The sequence below is a fragment of the Hyaena hyaena genome, unplaced genomic scaffold, assembly GCF_003009895.1.
Source record: "Hyaena hyaena isolate Hyena2069 unplaced genomic scaffold, ASM300989v1 scaffold_153, whole genome shotgun sequence".
NCBI classification, from domain to species: Eukaryota; Metazoa; Chordata; class Mammalia; order Carnivora; family Hyaenidae; genus Hyaena; species Hyaena hyaena.
In genome coordinates, this window is record NW_024080785.1 from 356,865 (window position 1) to 370,990 (window position 14,126).

Genomic DNA, 14,126 nt, shown 5'->3' on the forward strand with positions numbered 1-14,126 from the left:
TAATGGTATAAGATTTGCCCATTTACTGTGTTCATTATTCCCCATTCTCCCAGAATGTGATTAACACGGATGCTGGGATCTTTGTAGTTCTAGTCTCAGGTATGACCCACACACCTGGATCGTTGGTGCTCAGAAATGAACATTTCACTTCATTTTAACAGAAGGCTCCTGGATAATATACCATTCTATGTTTCTCTGTCACGAATTATCTCTTTTACTTGTAGCAAGTCAGGCACAATCTCAAATCAGATAACATGACCCAAATTAAAATTTTCTGGGTGGCCTATTTTAAAACATGGTCTGTTAATTATATCACAGTATTTGAATGACACTTGTTTCAGCTATGGAATCCTATTACAACCAGTTTCAAACATGTGTAAAACAAATACTAACGAGGAGTTTAAGGTCAAACTAAATCGAAAAAAAAAAATTTAAACCATTACCATGTGTATATAAATGATCTTCCGTAATTTGTATACATCAATGTATCCCACAACATATACTGCAAATAATGATGCAATCTGAAATTTAAGAAGAAGTTAAATTATGAAAAAAAATTATATACATAATGAATAGCTATAAGAATGAAAAAAGATTATTTTTGGTTTTTTTCACATTGGTTTGTATTTATATTAAAAGGGAATTCTTTAGTTTCCCTCTTACCTGCCAATTTACTATTGAATATGGTCAATAGATTAATATAGGAAATACTGATGTTTTCTTTTCCATGCACAGCTCTCTCAATTAACCATGTAAATTTTCTACTTTGTAGATTATTCAAAACAATACTCATTGTAATGTCAGGCTGACTCTGACAATGTACAATTACAACTGTACAATTACACAATGCCTTGCCCAATCAAAAAATATAAAAAATTAATTATAACACATAACACATAATTGGGAAAGGTACATTAGACTCAAAAGTAATCATGTAATGAGTGTGTGTGTAAAAATGCAGTAAGTTCTGCTTATTAGTCACTCTTAGGGAAATCTCCATTAGTGTTCTCTTTCATTTATATAATATTCAAGCGCTTGTTTACATCAAATTTATCAAATTTCAAATTAGAAGGAGAACTTTCACTACTTTTAACTTGCTTCAGTTTTGAAGAAACCTGCATATGTATTTACCAAGAATTCAGAGAGTACTGCAATTATTTAGATGAATTACTTGATTAAATGATAACAATGTACCTCTTGGTAAAACACAGTTACCCTGTCAAACAATGCCTCTCCACCCTTTCCTCATGGAGGGAGCAACTCGGATTAAATTCCAGGCTTCCCCTTCTACACAAATATGGTATAAACAAGCTGCAGAGTAGCTGAACGCTTAAATTAGAGCTTAAATTGCATTCGCCAAGTTATTTATCTCCAAACAATCTACAACAAATTTTCTCATTAGCAAGAAAACAAGATTTCCCTTTACCCAGATTTACCCAAGGGACACTGCATTGCTTAAGGATGAGACTCACAGGACACGGTAACTAGGAGGAAGTGGGCCTTGTTATTCAACATAAGCCCCCCACTCCGTGGAACCCCCTCCCCCACTCACCCCCCCAAAACAGGTTATCACCCCTGGCTGGAAGCAATAGGACTCTCCCTTTCCACCCCAGGGCCAAACAATACACAGGCCTACAATGGCCCTTGAGGAGTGTCTCTCAGGGACATTTTTAAGCAGAAACATTTAAAATGTCACCAAGCTAAAGAAGACACTGGAGCCTAAAAGGTAAGATCAAAGAAGAAATGAAGTACAAATAGAGGCTCTTTTTTAAAAATAATGATAAAAGCAGCTAACCTTACTGACATCGTGCTAAGAATCAGCACTGTGTTAAGTCTAATGTACATTCCCTCATCTGATCCTAACCCCCAATAAAGTAGGTTCTTTCATTTTCCCTGTCTCACAAAGGAGAAAACTGAAACTAAGCCAAGTTAAGCAGTTTGTCCAAGTCAAGCGGCTAGCAGACAGAGTTAGGAACCAAGCCCAGATCCTACTTCATATCTCAAGCGAGACACTTCCAAGATTACAAAGCAACTCGTAATCTGCTTTATACGAATAGGAAGATGGCCAGCTTAATGAGGCGGCAGAAGTAGCTAGGGGCAGGGAGCAGCACAGAGAGAGCACACACAATTCACTCCCTCTCTCAGCAAGCACCTTCACCTTGCTTCATATACTTCTACTTGAAGGGAGAAGGGGGCAAGAATGCACAGAATAATGATAAATTATAGATTGGTGGGGAGAGGGTTCTATAATTAAGAACTGTTTAACTACCTGTCCTACGTTATCCTACATGCATTTATGTTCTGGGTAAGAATGTACAGCGTTGTTCATAAAAGTGTATTTATTTAAGAGAAATACTTGAAGTTTTACCACTGGTCCTCTTTTAAGGATACTAGCAACACCGAATAACAAAGACAAGTATTCTCATCAAGATGAGTTCAATAAAGGCATTCCACTAGTAAGACAATAATGAATACTCACTAATAAATAAATCTTACATATTTGCCTGTCCTGAACCTTCTTCAAAAGCATTAACTAAAAAACATTTTAGGACTTAGAATCATGCAATATCTCAGTTCTGTAATTTTACACAAATGGGTTCACATAATCAACCACACTAATCTTAATTCCATTTGAAACTGCAAGCGCCTTACCTGAGTAAGAAGTACAAACTGAGCAAACTGCCAAGGGAGCATGAAAAACACATTGGAAATGCAGAGTGCGATCAAGCTTCCTCTATAAAGTTTTGTAGCCCTTGGGAAGATAAAATAAATACAAGTAAGTTTAATCACAAGATATTCTAGCATGGCCACCAAACGCTGCAAATTAGTATCTCTGGACATAAACTGGTTATAACATAAACCAGACAGAAAATGAACCAATGGGTTAGAAATTATACTTCCTGACACTCAATTACAACACCTTTCCATGAAAAGTAAATATCCATTATCCACTATAAAAACAAAGCTTGCCCAAGAGACAGAGGGCAGCTGGGTCGGTATACCCATTGAGTTCTTTCAAACTGTATTTTGGTGAATTTATAATGAAACATATTTAATGCTACATCCAGTAGTTTCGTTTGGAGAGTCAGAGGATGTCTGTAAACCAGCATCACAAGTAGTATATTCTAAGTGCTAAGTATTCTGCACAGAAGTTGAATTCAGAATATGCGCTGAGCGGATGGAAAATCTGTGGATGGTGTGGGATAAAAGCTGGGTCCTGCCCAGGCAGGACACAGAAAAGAGGCAATAGAGGCAAGGAGCCTTCCTGGAGCACCTGTAGAAGCTTCACTTTCCTGACTTGTAATTTAGGGGACTTTCAGGAAGGAGAGGGAATTTCATCTTTCATGCTAGTTTTAAGAAGTACTTTTCTCCTAGGGGCGCCTGGGTGGCTTAGTCGGTTAAGCGGCTGACTTTCACTTAGGTCATGATCTCGCGGTTCGTGGGTTCGAGCCCCGCATCGGGCTCTGTGCTGACTGCCAGCTCAGAGCCTGGAGCCTGTTTCGGTCTGTGACTCCCTCTCTCTCTGACCCTCCCCTGCTCACGCTGTCTCTCTCTCTCTCTCCTAGAAATAAATAAAACATTAAAAAAAATTATAAAAAAAAAAAAAAAAGTACTTTTCTCCTAAATCAGTGAGACAATGAGAAGCCCCCAACAGATCTAACATCTTCACAAAATGAAGCGTAGGGGCGCCTGGGTGGCTCAGTCGGTTAAGCGTCCGACTTCGGCTCAGGTCATGATCTCATGGTTCATGGGTCCCAGCCCCGCATCGGGCTCTGTGCTGACAGCCAGCTCAGAGCCTGGAGACTGTTTCGGATTCTGTGTCTCCCTCTCTCTCTGACCCTCCCCTGTTCACACTGTCTCTCTCTCTCTCAGAAATAAATGAAACATGAAAACAACAACAAAACAAAATGAAGTGTATATGGTAACACACTGCAGTTACAAGGTGTACACCTTAAGGAAATCCTCCTCCGGATGAACCTACCTGGGCCACTGAGCGCCCTAAATATCTTTACTTCCCTAAATATCCCTGTTCCAAGGACATCCCTCTCTGCTATTCTAATCCAACTCTTTATATCATGCCCCTAAATCAAGTATTTTTAAAATCCAGGTAACCTTTTTTGAACTATGAAATCAATTTATTAGATAAAAACTTGTAATTATTATTAATGGAGTGAATATATCCCACATTCAGAGAGAGACCCATCTCCCTAAGGGACAAAGCCCTTAGGCTCTAGTCGTTCTGAGGTCATCACAGGTGGAAATGGATTGTCCCAAGGGTTTTGGTGTAACAGACTTCAACCAGCTCCTCCTACATTCTGCACATCATTGAAGGGAGTTCTTAGTCTGAGTCATCTTCAGATTTTCGTCAGGCTTTGTTCTATTTTTTTCACAGCCCCCATTTTGTTTTATTTTTACCCTCTGAATCAAGGCAACATCCATCCAAACTCAATATTCATCCACACAAAGGGGAAAGAAGTGTTCTTGGTCCTACTCTCTTCCATTCATACGGTGCTTGAATCTCTGAGGTCTCTAGCTGAAGGCCAGAGGAACGTGAGAAAGTCCACGCCAATCCTGAATCTCCAGCAGGAACTGTCCTAGCAAGTGTGTCTCTGGTCTGCTGAGTGGTTTCTTTTTACACCCACTATCTGAGTCTAGGGGCTGCGAAACACATGAAGGAAGAACCACACGTGCTAACATTCCTGGCCACAATCATTCCATGAACTGTTCTTTCCTCCGAGGGACTGCATCTTACAGGTTACACTCTACTGCCACCAGTCTTCCCCCTTCTCTCTGCCTACTTTTGGGAAGCTGGGGTGGTGGCAGAAAATGACTTGGGGAAAGGGTAGTGAAAGTAGATTTACTGCTCCTTGAGCAGATCTGTGGGCCACTTAGGAAAAAGGGAGAAGACTGGAAGGCAGATGAAGAAAACATTTTTGCTGGTAAATATTTTGAAGTTATACACTTAAAATAACCAGGAATTCAACCTAGCAACAGCATTGTCTTAATTATTTCATTCCATTGACTGTTTTTATTATGGAAGCTTAAAAAATTCTACCTTATGTTATTCAATGAAAAACAAACAAACAAGACCGAAGGAGAAGTCAAGGTTACCTGAGAATGTGAGTCACAAGCAACATCTGAAGTACGAGGAACGGATAGGAGAAGCTTTCGCGGAGAGGTGGTGTCCACATCACACGCGTGCACTGAAAGCAAAATTCATAATGTGTGGTCTGCTTGCTGAATTTGTTAAGTAAGACATACTAATCGAAAGCGGCTATTTATGAACACAAAAAACCGTTTTGTTCACACATAATTTAAACGGTCTGTTGGAAAACAAGCTGCTAGGTTTTCCACCAACAGCAAAACTGGAAAGTGAGAAGGGAAACATTATTAAGAAGGAGATACACATGGCATAAGATCTTGTGAAATAGGAACATGAAGTGTCAAGAACAAATACCAAAAACCTTCAACTGCAGCCTAAAAGGAAAGTAGGGAAAGTGCCAGCAAGAAAACGTTCTGCCAAAATGAAAAGCGTTTCATTGTGAATTGGTTGTGGAAACCTGTTTGGTTTGTCTTCTTCCACTTGAATTTCAGCAAAACTATCCATAACCAATACTTCAAAACTCTTTGTAGTTATCAATGTCAGTATTTTTATTCACAATGCTGCTTAAAAAAAGAACAGGCACTCCATTTCTGTTTTTACTTTTTCTTTGCCCAAGCTACCCTGGGCTGCAAAATGTTTAGAAGTGGCAGAGGGGATCAAATAAAAATATGTACCAACTCTACTAAAGAACTCACTTTGGACATAATTAAATAATGTTCCATCCCAGTTTTAGTACTCTATCACTTTTCTGCATGTCTACTAAATATATTAATAAGTCTATCTTTCAATGAAAGGAAAACTACACTGGGTGAGATATAAACAATCTGATTTTACTACTATAAAGTTAGTCACACTAGAAGAAATCATTACATCTTTCAGGTCAAGCAGAATTACTTAATCTTATTTTTTTAAGTTTTTAAAAAAATTTTTAAGTAATCTCTGCACCCAACATGGGGCTTGAACTCACAACCCGAGATTAAGAGTCACATGCTCTACCAAAAGAGTCAGCCAGGTGCTCCAAGCAGAGCTACTTTAAAGGTTACATAAATTACAAAGACCACAGTGAATAAAGGAAATAAACCTTTCCTTTATTTTAGCTCTGCCTCAGACTATTAGATATTTCCACTACTGCTATAGCAAGTTTAAGCCAATCTACTTCTTTTTGTAACCAAAATTCACCATCCTCTATTACATTTAACATAGATATCTATTTATAAATGATACATACAAGAGAATTCTGAAAAGATTGAAAAAGTCTTTTCAAAATGCATATTTATTGTTACTGGAATGCAATTTTAAAAATCTTTTAGTTTACCCAATTAATTAGAAATGTCAGTATGATTGATAGTAGAGATAGATATATAACCATATTTTACAAAGCTATCAATCTCTGTGCAAAAACCAAGAAGTAATATTTGAACTATATAATGCACAATTTGAGAATTTGCTTCCTTCAGACTATTCACTTGTATTTATTTTATTACCCAAATTCAACTATGGTGCCATCTCTTAGAAATCCATTTCTTTTACTAGAAAAGTCACTTTTACTAGAATTGAAGTCACTCAATTCTCTAAAACTCGATTACATTCTTTGTAAAAAGTAGGATGAGAAGGCCAAATTACAGAACTGAAACAAAGAGCAAGGTCTTCTACAAAGTTAAGAGTGAATGAATGCAAATGTATGGGAAAGTGCTTATTGTTTCTCCAATAACACCACGTGCTTTACTAGATCTGGTACAAACATAACTGCAGGTCCAGCAACCCCAAGAAATTTGCAAACAGGAACCAGATTTGCTTTACTCAGACCTTAAGTGTCAACAAATAAATATTTTCCTCTAATTGTAATACAGTTCTCTATATAGGATGACAGTTCAAAATGCCTTCTAAAGGCATGATCTTGAAATTTAGGAATTATAGAAGGGAATAAATGTGTGAGCTCCTTCACAAGGGGTTACACATTGTCTTATGCACTCAGATAAAATACAAGAAACTCCTGAATTATGAAAATGAACTTAATGAACATCTCACTGTTTCTTTAAACTGTCCTCTTACAGCATATAATTTCTAGCACACATTTCAAAGAGCTAAGTAATGTTGCAGCATAATACTGCCTAGGTATTGACAACAACAGTTCAAATTTTCTGCTTAGGAAAGCCTGACTTTCAAATCATTTACTCAAGAACCAAAAACCAAGGAATTTTAGCAGCAGGCAGCTTCATTTGTCAACCTCTATTGTCAAATAGCTTACTTACACTATTAGAGATCTAGCATAATCTAATCTACTTCTTTTTATAATGTAAAACTAAGTAGGAGAACAGCTAACTCGTGAATTATAAATTACAGTTAATATCGAAAAGATCATGTTTAAGGCTTGTTCTGAGAGTTTTGGCCGAGCTGATATTTGTAGGATTAGTCATAAATTTTTGTTGGTATAACGTTTAGGTTTACAACAAATTATCCCACTTTTGAATGCTACACTGCTATATTAGCTATGATAGTGCTTTATATTGCTTAATGTTAATTATAACATTGTGTTTAACCATGCACTTACAAACGCTTCCAAAAAAGATTTCTGGCCACCATGGGTTACTTTTCTGCAGAGAACACAGTACAGGTCTAAAAATCCTTTTTCTGGGACACCTGGGTGGCTCAGTTGGTCAAGCATCCAACTCTTGATTTCAGCTTGCGTCTGGGCTCTGTGCTGACCAGATGGAGCCTGCTTGAGATTCTCTCCCTCTCCCTCACTCACATGATCTCTCTCTCTCTTTCAAAAGAGTAAACTTAAAAAAAATTCTATTCCTTAGATGTTAACCATAAAAGATGTTAGGTGTAGCAATCACAACGTGAACACCTCTTCGATGTTACTTAGGGCAGTGCCACTACTTAGCAGACCTTTAGCTCGGCATGGGCTTTGTGTGGCTGATGGTGTTGCATCTTGATAATAAGCCAAGTACCTTTCTTGGTGTTTTTGTCTCTTTCTGAACCATGTACTGATATGCTGCCCAATTTACCAGTCAGTCATATATGTCAATTTGACTTGGTAACACAATTTTGGCTCACCCAAGAATTAATGTTGCAGTAATATATAATTGCTAGCATTAAGTTTTACTACTTTAACAAAGAATTTCTGCTGATTCTATGGAAAGACTTATCTTTTTTGTCTGAACTTTCAGAATAACAGTATATCTTATCCTAGTTATACACAAAATATCTGTGAAATCAGTAAACTTTCTTGGAAAAGCAAGAATTACATCTTCATGCCTCCAACTATTACTGCAGTGACTCAAACTTGACCATTTCTCACTCGTTTAAAACATAAAATATTATCTGACAATATGCTAATAGTATCATCTCCTTTACCATGTGGTTGTAAACTACACCTCTGTCTATAGTATGAAAATATTAGTCAAGATATAAAGGCAGTATAAACTACAAGGGATTTTAATTGTATTATCAAATTAATAATACAGAGAAACAAAATTAATTCAAATAACTTTTGAATTGTTTAATTTTTAAACTGAGTATATAACCTTAGTAGAATATACTCTTACAAGAAAAAGATCTGCAAAAAAAATCTTGAGTCTTACTTATTAGCAAATTTATTATTGGATGAGTATACGAAATTTGAAGCTATTCCATGTATATAATAGAATAAAGCAAATAAGTAAATTTATTTAAATTGGGGGAAAGAGGAAGATACAAATATGGAGTGGGGAAAGTAAAGAAGAACCCTAAAATAATTATTGGAGGAATCAGTAGGAATCAATGATATTTTAAAAGTATATTTACTGGCCTGCTAAAAGCTAAAAATAATTATATCCTAATACCAGTGAGTTCACCAAGGACCCTGCTTGTGGTCTCTAAATTCCATTTGGGGTGCCTGGGTGGCTGAGTTGCTTAAGTGTCTGACTCTTGGTTTCTGTTCAGGTCATGATCTCACAGTTTGTGGGTTCGAGCCCTGTATCAGGCTCTGTGTTGATGGCGCAGGGCCTGCTTGGGATGCTGTCTCTCTCTCTCTCTATCTGCACCTGCCCTGTTCACTCTCTCTCTCAAAATAAGTAAATAAACATTTAAAAATAACTAAATATATGTCATTTTCCACTAATTGGGGACGGCTGGGTGGCTCAGTTAAGTGTCTGGGGTTTGATTTCAGCTCAGGTCATGATCTCATGGTTCATGAGTTCAAGCCCCATGTTGGGCTCTGCCCTGGCTGTGGAGCCTGTTTGGGAATCTTTCTCACTCTCTCTTTGCTGCCCCTCTGCTTAGGCTCATTTTCTCTCTCTCCCTCTCTCTCTCAAAAATAAATAAACATTGCAAAAATTTAAAAAAAGGGGCATTTGGGTGGCTCAGTTAAGTGTCCAAATTCTGCTCATCTCATGATCTCACCATTTGTGGGTTCAACCCCCACAGTAGGCTCTGTGCTGATATCTCAGAGCCTGGAGCCTGCTTCAGATTCTGTGTCTCCCTCTCTCTCTGTCCCTCTCCCATTCATGCTATCTCTAACTCTCTCTCTGTCTCAAATATAAACAATAAAATTTTTTTTTAAATAAAAAAAGTGGATTCCACATCTGGAGACAAGAAAGTACAAGGTGATCCTGAAACACCCCCCCCTTTTTTTTTCCAGAAAGGATATGTTCAAAGACCAATGGGGCCCCATCAAAGGCAGAGAATCGTACCAAAACTCCCCACAAAATCTTTAGGAATTAATCTAACATAAATGTATGTCATCATGTCTGCACTTAGTTTAAACGGATTAGAAAAATGCCTGTGGTGTATAGGAGTGTGTATAAGAGAGAGAGCAAATGTGGAAAAATATTAAAACTGGCAAATGAAGTGAATCTAGAACAATGTGTATGCTAATTTTTCCAAATAAAAAGCTGAAGAAAAAAATTACCGAAACATGTACTTTTTGGTACCGCCTTTTTAGGACAAAACGTACAATGGAAATTAGATATAGCCCAAAGGAAGATACAGAACATCTGTTGGCTCTACCTTTACACCTGAGAACAATTGCATAATTTAGGCATGGACCTGCCACAGACAGTCTTTGCTGGGGCCAGATATAAAACAGATAGACTTGTAACAACATAAACTGGAATCTGGAAAAACCACAACACAAAAATAAATCTTTTTGACAATCTTCCCCCTCACACCCACCCTGAAGACACACACACACACCACACAAATATGGCAGAGTAGGCAGCAGTGGGGAGGCGTAAAAGCAGAGATCTCACAATCTCACACAATGCTTAGCTTCCAGGAACTTGCTGAAGTTGAATTCAGAGATTGTCTGAAAGTAACTAAAAGGCTAAAAATGAACCCCTCCCTCCCAATTCAAATGCTGGTAAGATCAAAGAGCTAATGCCCTGGGCTGAGTGTCTGGGAAGTTGGAAATAGAGCCAAAGTTGGAGACAGAACTAAAACAATAGAAACTACAGTCCCGTCCAGCTAAAGCAGAACTCATGGTGAGATCCAGATGCTCAGGGCCTCACCTTCCATGACTGACCCAGGAAAAGATGTTCCTTTTCTGGGAAAAAGAAAAAACAAATGAAAGCAATTATCTAGCTCAGGCTTTATCATTTTTTCATACAAAATGTCTTACATAAGATAGAAAGCTATGAGACATGCAAAATAGCAGAAAAACAGGACCCACAATCAAGAGATAAACTCTAGTCAACAGAATTAAACCCACAGACAACATATATGTTGGAATTAACCTAATAATAATTAGGTTTTAAAATTTATAGAAGAAGATAGCTAGAATGGGTGAACAGATGGGAATTTTTAACAGAGAAATGGAAGCTCAAGAAAAAAACTGAAACTCTAAAATTGAAATTCACAATATCTTAAATGAAAAATCCACCAGACTGAGTAGCAGATTGAATGTATCAGAATAAAGTACCAGTGAACTCAAGGACATGGCAAGAGAAAATATCTAAATAGAGACAAAGATAGAAAAAAAAACATGAAAAAAAAAAGAAGAAGAGAGTATCAAAAACTCATGGAACAACATCAAAAATACACAGAATTAGAATCCTCAAGGAAGTGAATGTAAAACACAAAATACTTAAAGGTAAGATATTAACCAAAAATTTTCCAAAACTGATTTTAAAAAATCAACCCATGGAACAAAGATGTTCAGTGAGCCTTAAGCAGGGCACATACAAAGAAGACCATACCTAAGTTTATTACCATCAAAACAATGAAAACCATATATAAAAAGAAAGTCTTCAAACCACTGCAGAAGAGACTTATTACATTCAGAGTAACAATAAGAATGATAACTGACTCCTCATCAAACAACGGAAACCAGAAGACAACAGGATAACATTTGAAGTGCTGAAAGGTAAAGCTATCAACCTAGAATTCTTATCCAGCAAAAATACACTTCAAAAAAAAGAAGGGAAAGTAGGGACATTTTTAGACAGGCAGAAGCTAAGAGACCTTGTTGGCAGCAGATCTGCACCACAACGCTAAATAAAGTTCTCAAGACCAAAGAAAAAGTATACCAGATGGAACCCCAGATCTGCAGGATGAAAAATATCACTGAAACCCAAACACAAATGTCCAGATGTGAAGGATGGCTTGGAGGTAAAAAGGGAGAGTTTGCAGGGCAAAGGGCACAGCATGAACAAAGGCTCTGGGGAAGGAAAAGGAGTGGTCCTTTCTGGGAAGTAGAGGGGGAAAGGCAGTGGGACCTAAGCAAAAAAAAGAGCCTGGCAGTGCTGACACCCAGCAGGGCCCAGGTCATCAAGGGGCTAGTTTTCTACCATATTATAGGCAGTTTTCAAATCTCATCAACACAGACACATTCCCACCTAAGATCAGAACACTTTTTTTTTTAAATTTTGGAGTTAATGCAATTTTAATGTAAATTCGCAAATTGATAAACACACCTCTCAATAGCCTGAATAAACAACACATCTTACACTTGTACAATTTTCCAAATCAATGTAAAAAAATAATTTAAACTGCATCACTCTCCTGCATGTAACTCCTCACTGTCCTTCCCACTTACTCCAAAAAAACCTTACAATGGACTCCAAAAGAACCAACAAGTATTACAGAATTGGCTTCTTCCACATCTGCTCCCCATCACTAATTGGTCTCCACCCTTCCACTCTGCTCCTGTCACAATGGCCTCCTGGCTACTTTCCAAATAAGCCAGGATTCTCCCACCTTCAGATGCTTATCCACTAGGACAGGGTCTTTGTTTTACTGACATATTGACATATCCTCAGCATCTACAAGTACCTGGCATACAATGAGCCCTCTGTATACACTGTTTTAACTGAGTTGAAGAAACAGAAGACCCAGAATAAATGTCCTGGCCAAAATGTTACCATCGCAAGAGAGGGAAGAAGAAAGAGAAAAAGAAAGGAAGAGAGAAGAGAAAGTAAAGAGAAAAAGTTCCAAAATTAGCAAGGAAAGATCTCTGTACTTTTTACTTGTGAAAGATAAACTGTTGTGTTATCTTTGAAATCCTACTCCCTTTTCTAAGAGTTATCTGAGTTGAGAGAAGTTTGGAGAGGTTACTGGTTAATCAGAAAACTTAGAATCCTGTCCCTGCTGAGCAACCTTGAGCCAAACACTTAACCTTTTACTGCTTCCAATTATTATGCAAACTAGAATATTATTATCTACTACTTATCTACCATACAAGAACATCCCAAGGATTAATGAGACTGTTTTCAAAGTGGTCTAAGAACTGCTTTCCAAATCTTAAATAACATAATTATGTCAATAACTAATTAGGAACAGGTACATTATCTCAGTGCAGTTCAAAAATATTTAAGAAACTAATATGGGTTAGAAATATATTACGGGTAATATATATATAAAAAAAAAAAGGTTAATTAGATACGCCTCTAAAGCAAACCTTTCCTACTACTTTGAATTACTTACTTTGGTTTCAAAAAAAAAGGATTTTCCTCCTCACATGTGCCTATCATTTTATCTGTGAACATGTTTTATATAAAACACCATTAATCATGCTTGGTAATAACTTTTTAAAAATCTCATCATGAAAAAGCTAAACAAACCCATTTCACATATAATGAATTTTTAACAGTCCAAAATTAAAGAGAAATATTGTATTTAGGGTTTTTTTTAATACACTCCTCTAAATGCTTTTCAATCAGTATGCTAAAAATCCTGCAATAAAAACCCATGCAGCATACATCTGATCTTGTAATTAGGAAGGATTTAAAAGGCAGAGCAAAACTGTTAGCTTTCATCTTAGCAGTAATTCTCAATAGGGACAGAATCAACATTCAATAATAAAAAAAAAAAGCTTGGTAAGTGAAAACAGCTACATAATTTTTACGATGAAATGTGCAAGCTCAATATTATTATTACTCTAAGCAATTAATAAGTCCTTTGTTGTATTTTCACAGGTTTCAGATTTGGAGGTTTTAAATTTCTGTTTGAGATCACTTGATTAATTCTTTTATATTACACAGTTTGTAGTTCTTTTGTTAAGGCCAAAATATTCCCTTGTAAAAACCATCTGAGTGAAAGGCTAGTTTCAAAAACATATCATATACCATCTTAGACTCAAGTAGAGAGCAAGAATGGAAATGGAATTTAAAAGCAAGTAACAATTCATAACTATTTTTTGGCATATAAACCACTCACTTGCGTAATTAAGATGTCTCTTCTAAGAAAGAGGGGTACCAATTAGTAACCACCAGCAATTCTGGTGAACAAAACACCCTGAGGCTCTAGAACAGGTCACTAAACACATGAATAGGTATGACCTGAGTAGATGCTTCCCTCTCATAAAAATTATAGACTTTGGACAACATTTTTAAAATTCAGGAAAAAAAAACCAGGGTCTGACAATCACACAGTCTGAAAACCAAAATAAATACTAAATTATAAAATAAATGGTTTTAGTTACTTAAGTTCTCACCCTTATTTTACCCAAAACTGCAGTTTATTCTCAGAATGTCCATGTCTTTGAGTAAAGACAAAATGGTCTTTACTCAAAATGGTCATTTTTCTACTCTAAAGCTACGTT

General features: G+C 36.9%; 1 protein-coding gene across 4 annotated transcripts in view; it reads right to left on the bottom strand.

Moving 5' to 3' along the window:
* Positions 1-14,126, bottom strand: part of DPY19L1 (dpy-19 like C-mannosyltransferase 1) — a 104,018-nt gene that overhangs the window by 38,646 nt on the left and 51,246 nt on the right. For all 4 annotated transcript variants that reach the window (XM_039239151.1, XM_039239150.1, XM_039239149.1 and 1 more), the window contains exons 8-10: positions 5,113-5,204; positions 2,653-2,752; positions 444-521 (exon numbers count right to left, since the gene is read on the bottom strand). In XM_039239151.1, coding sequence (XP_039095082.1) covers positions 444-521; positions 2,653-2,752; positions 5,113-5,204 — 270 coding nt within the window. The remainder of the gene's footprint in view (positions 1-443; positions 522-2,652; positions 2,753-5,112; positions 5,205-14,126) is intronic.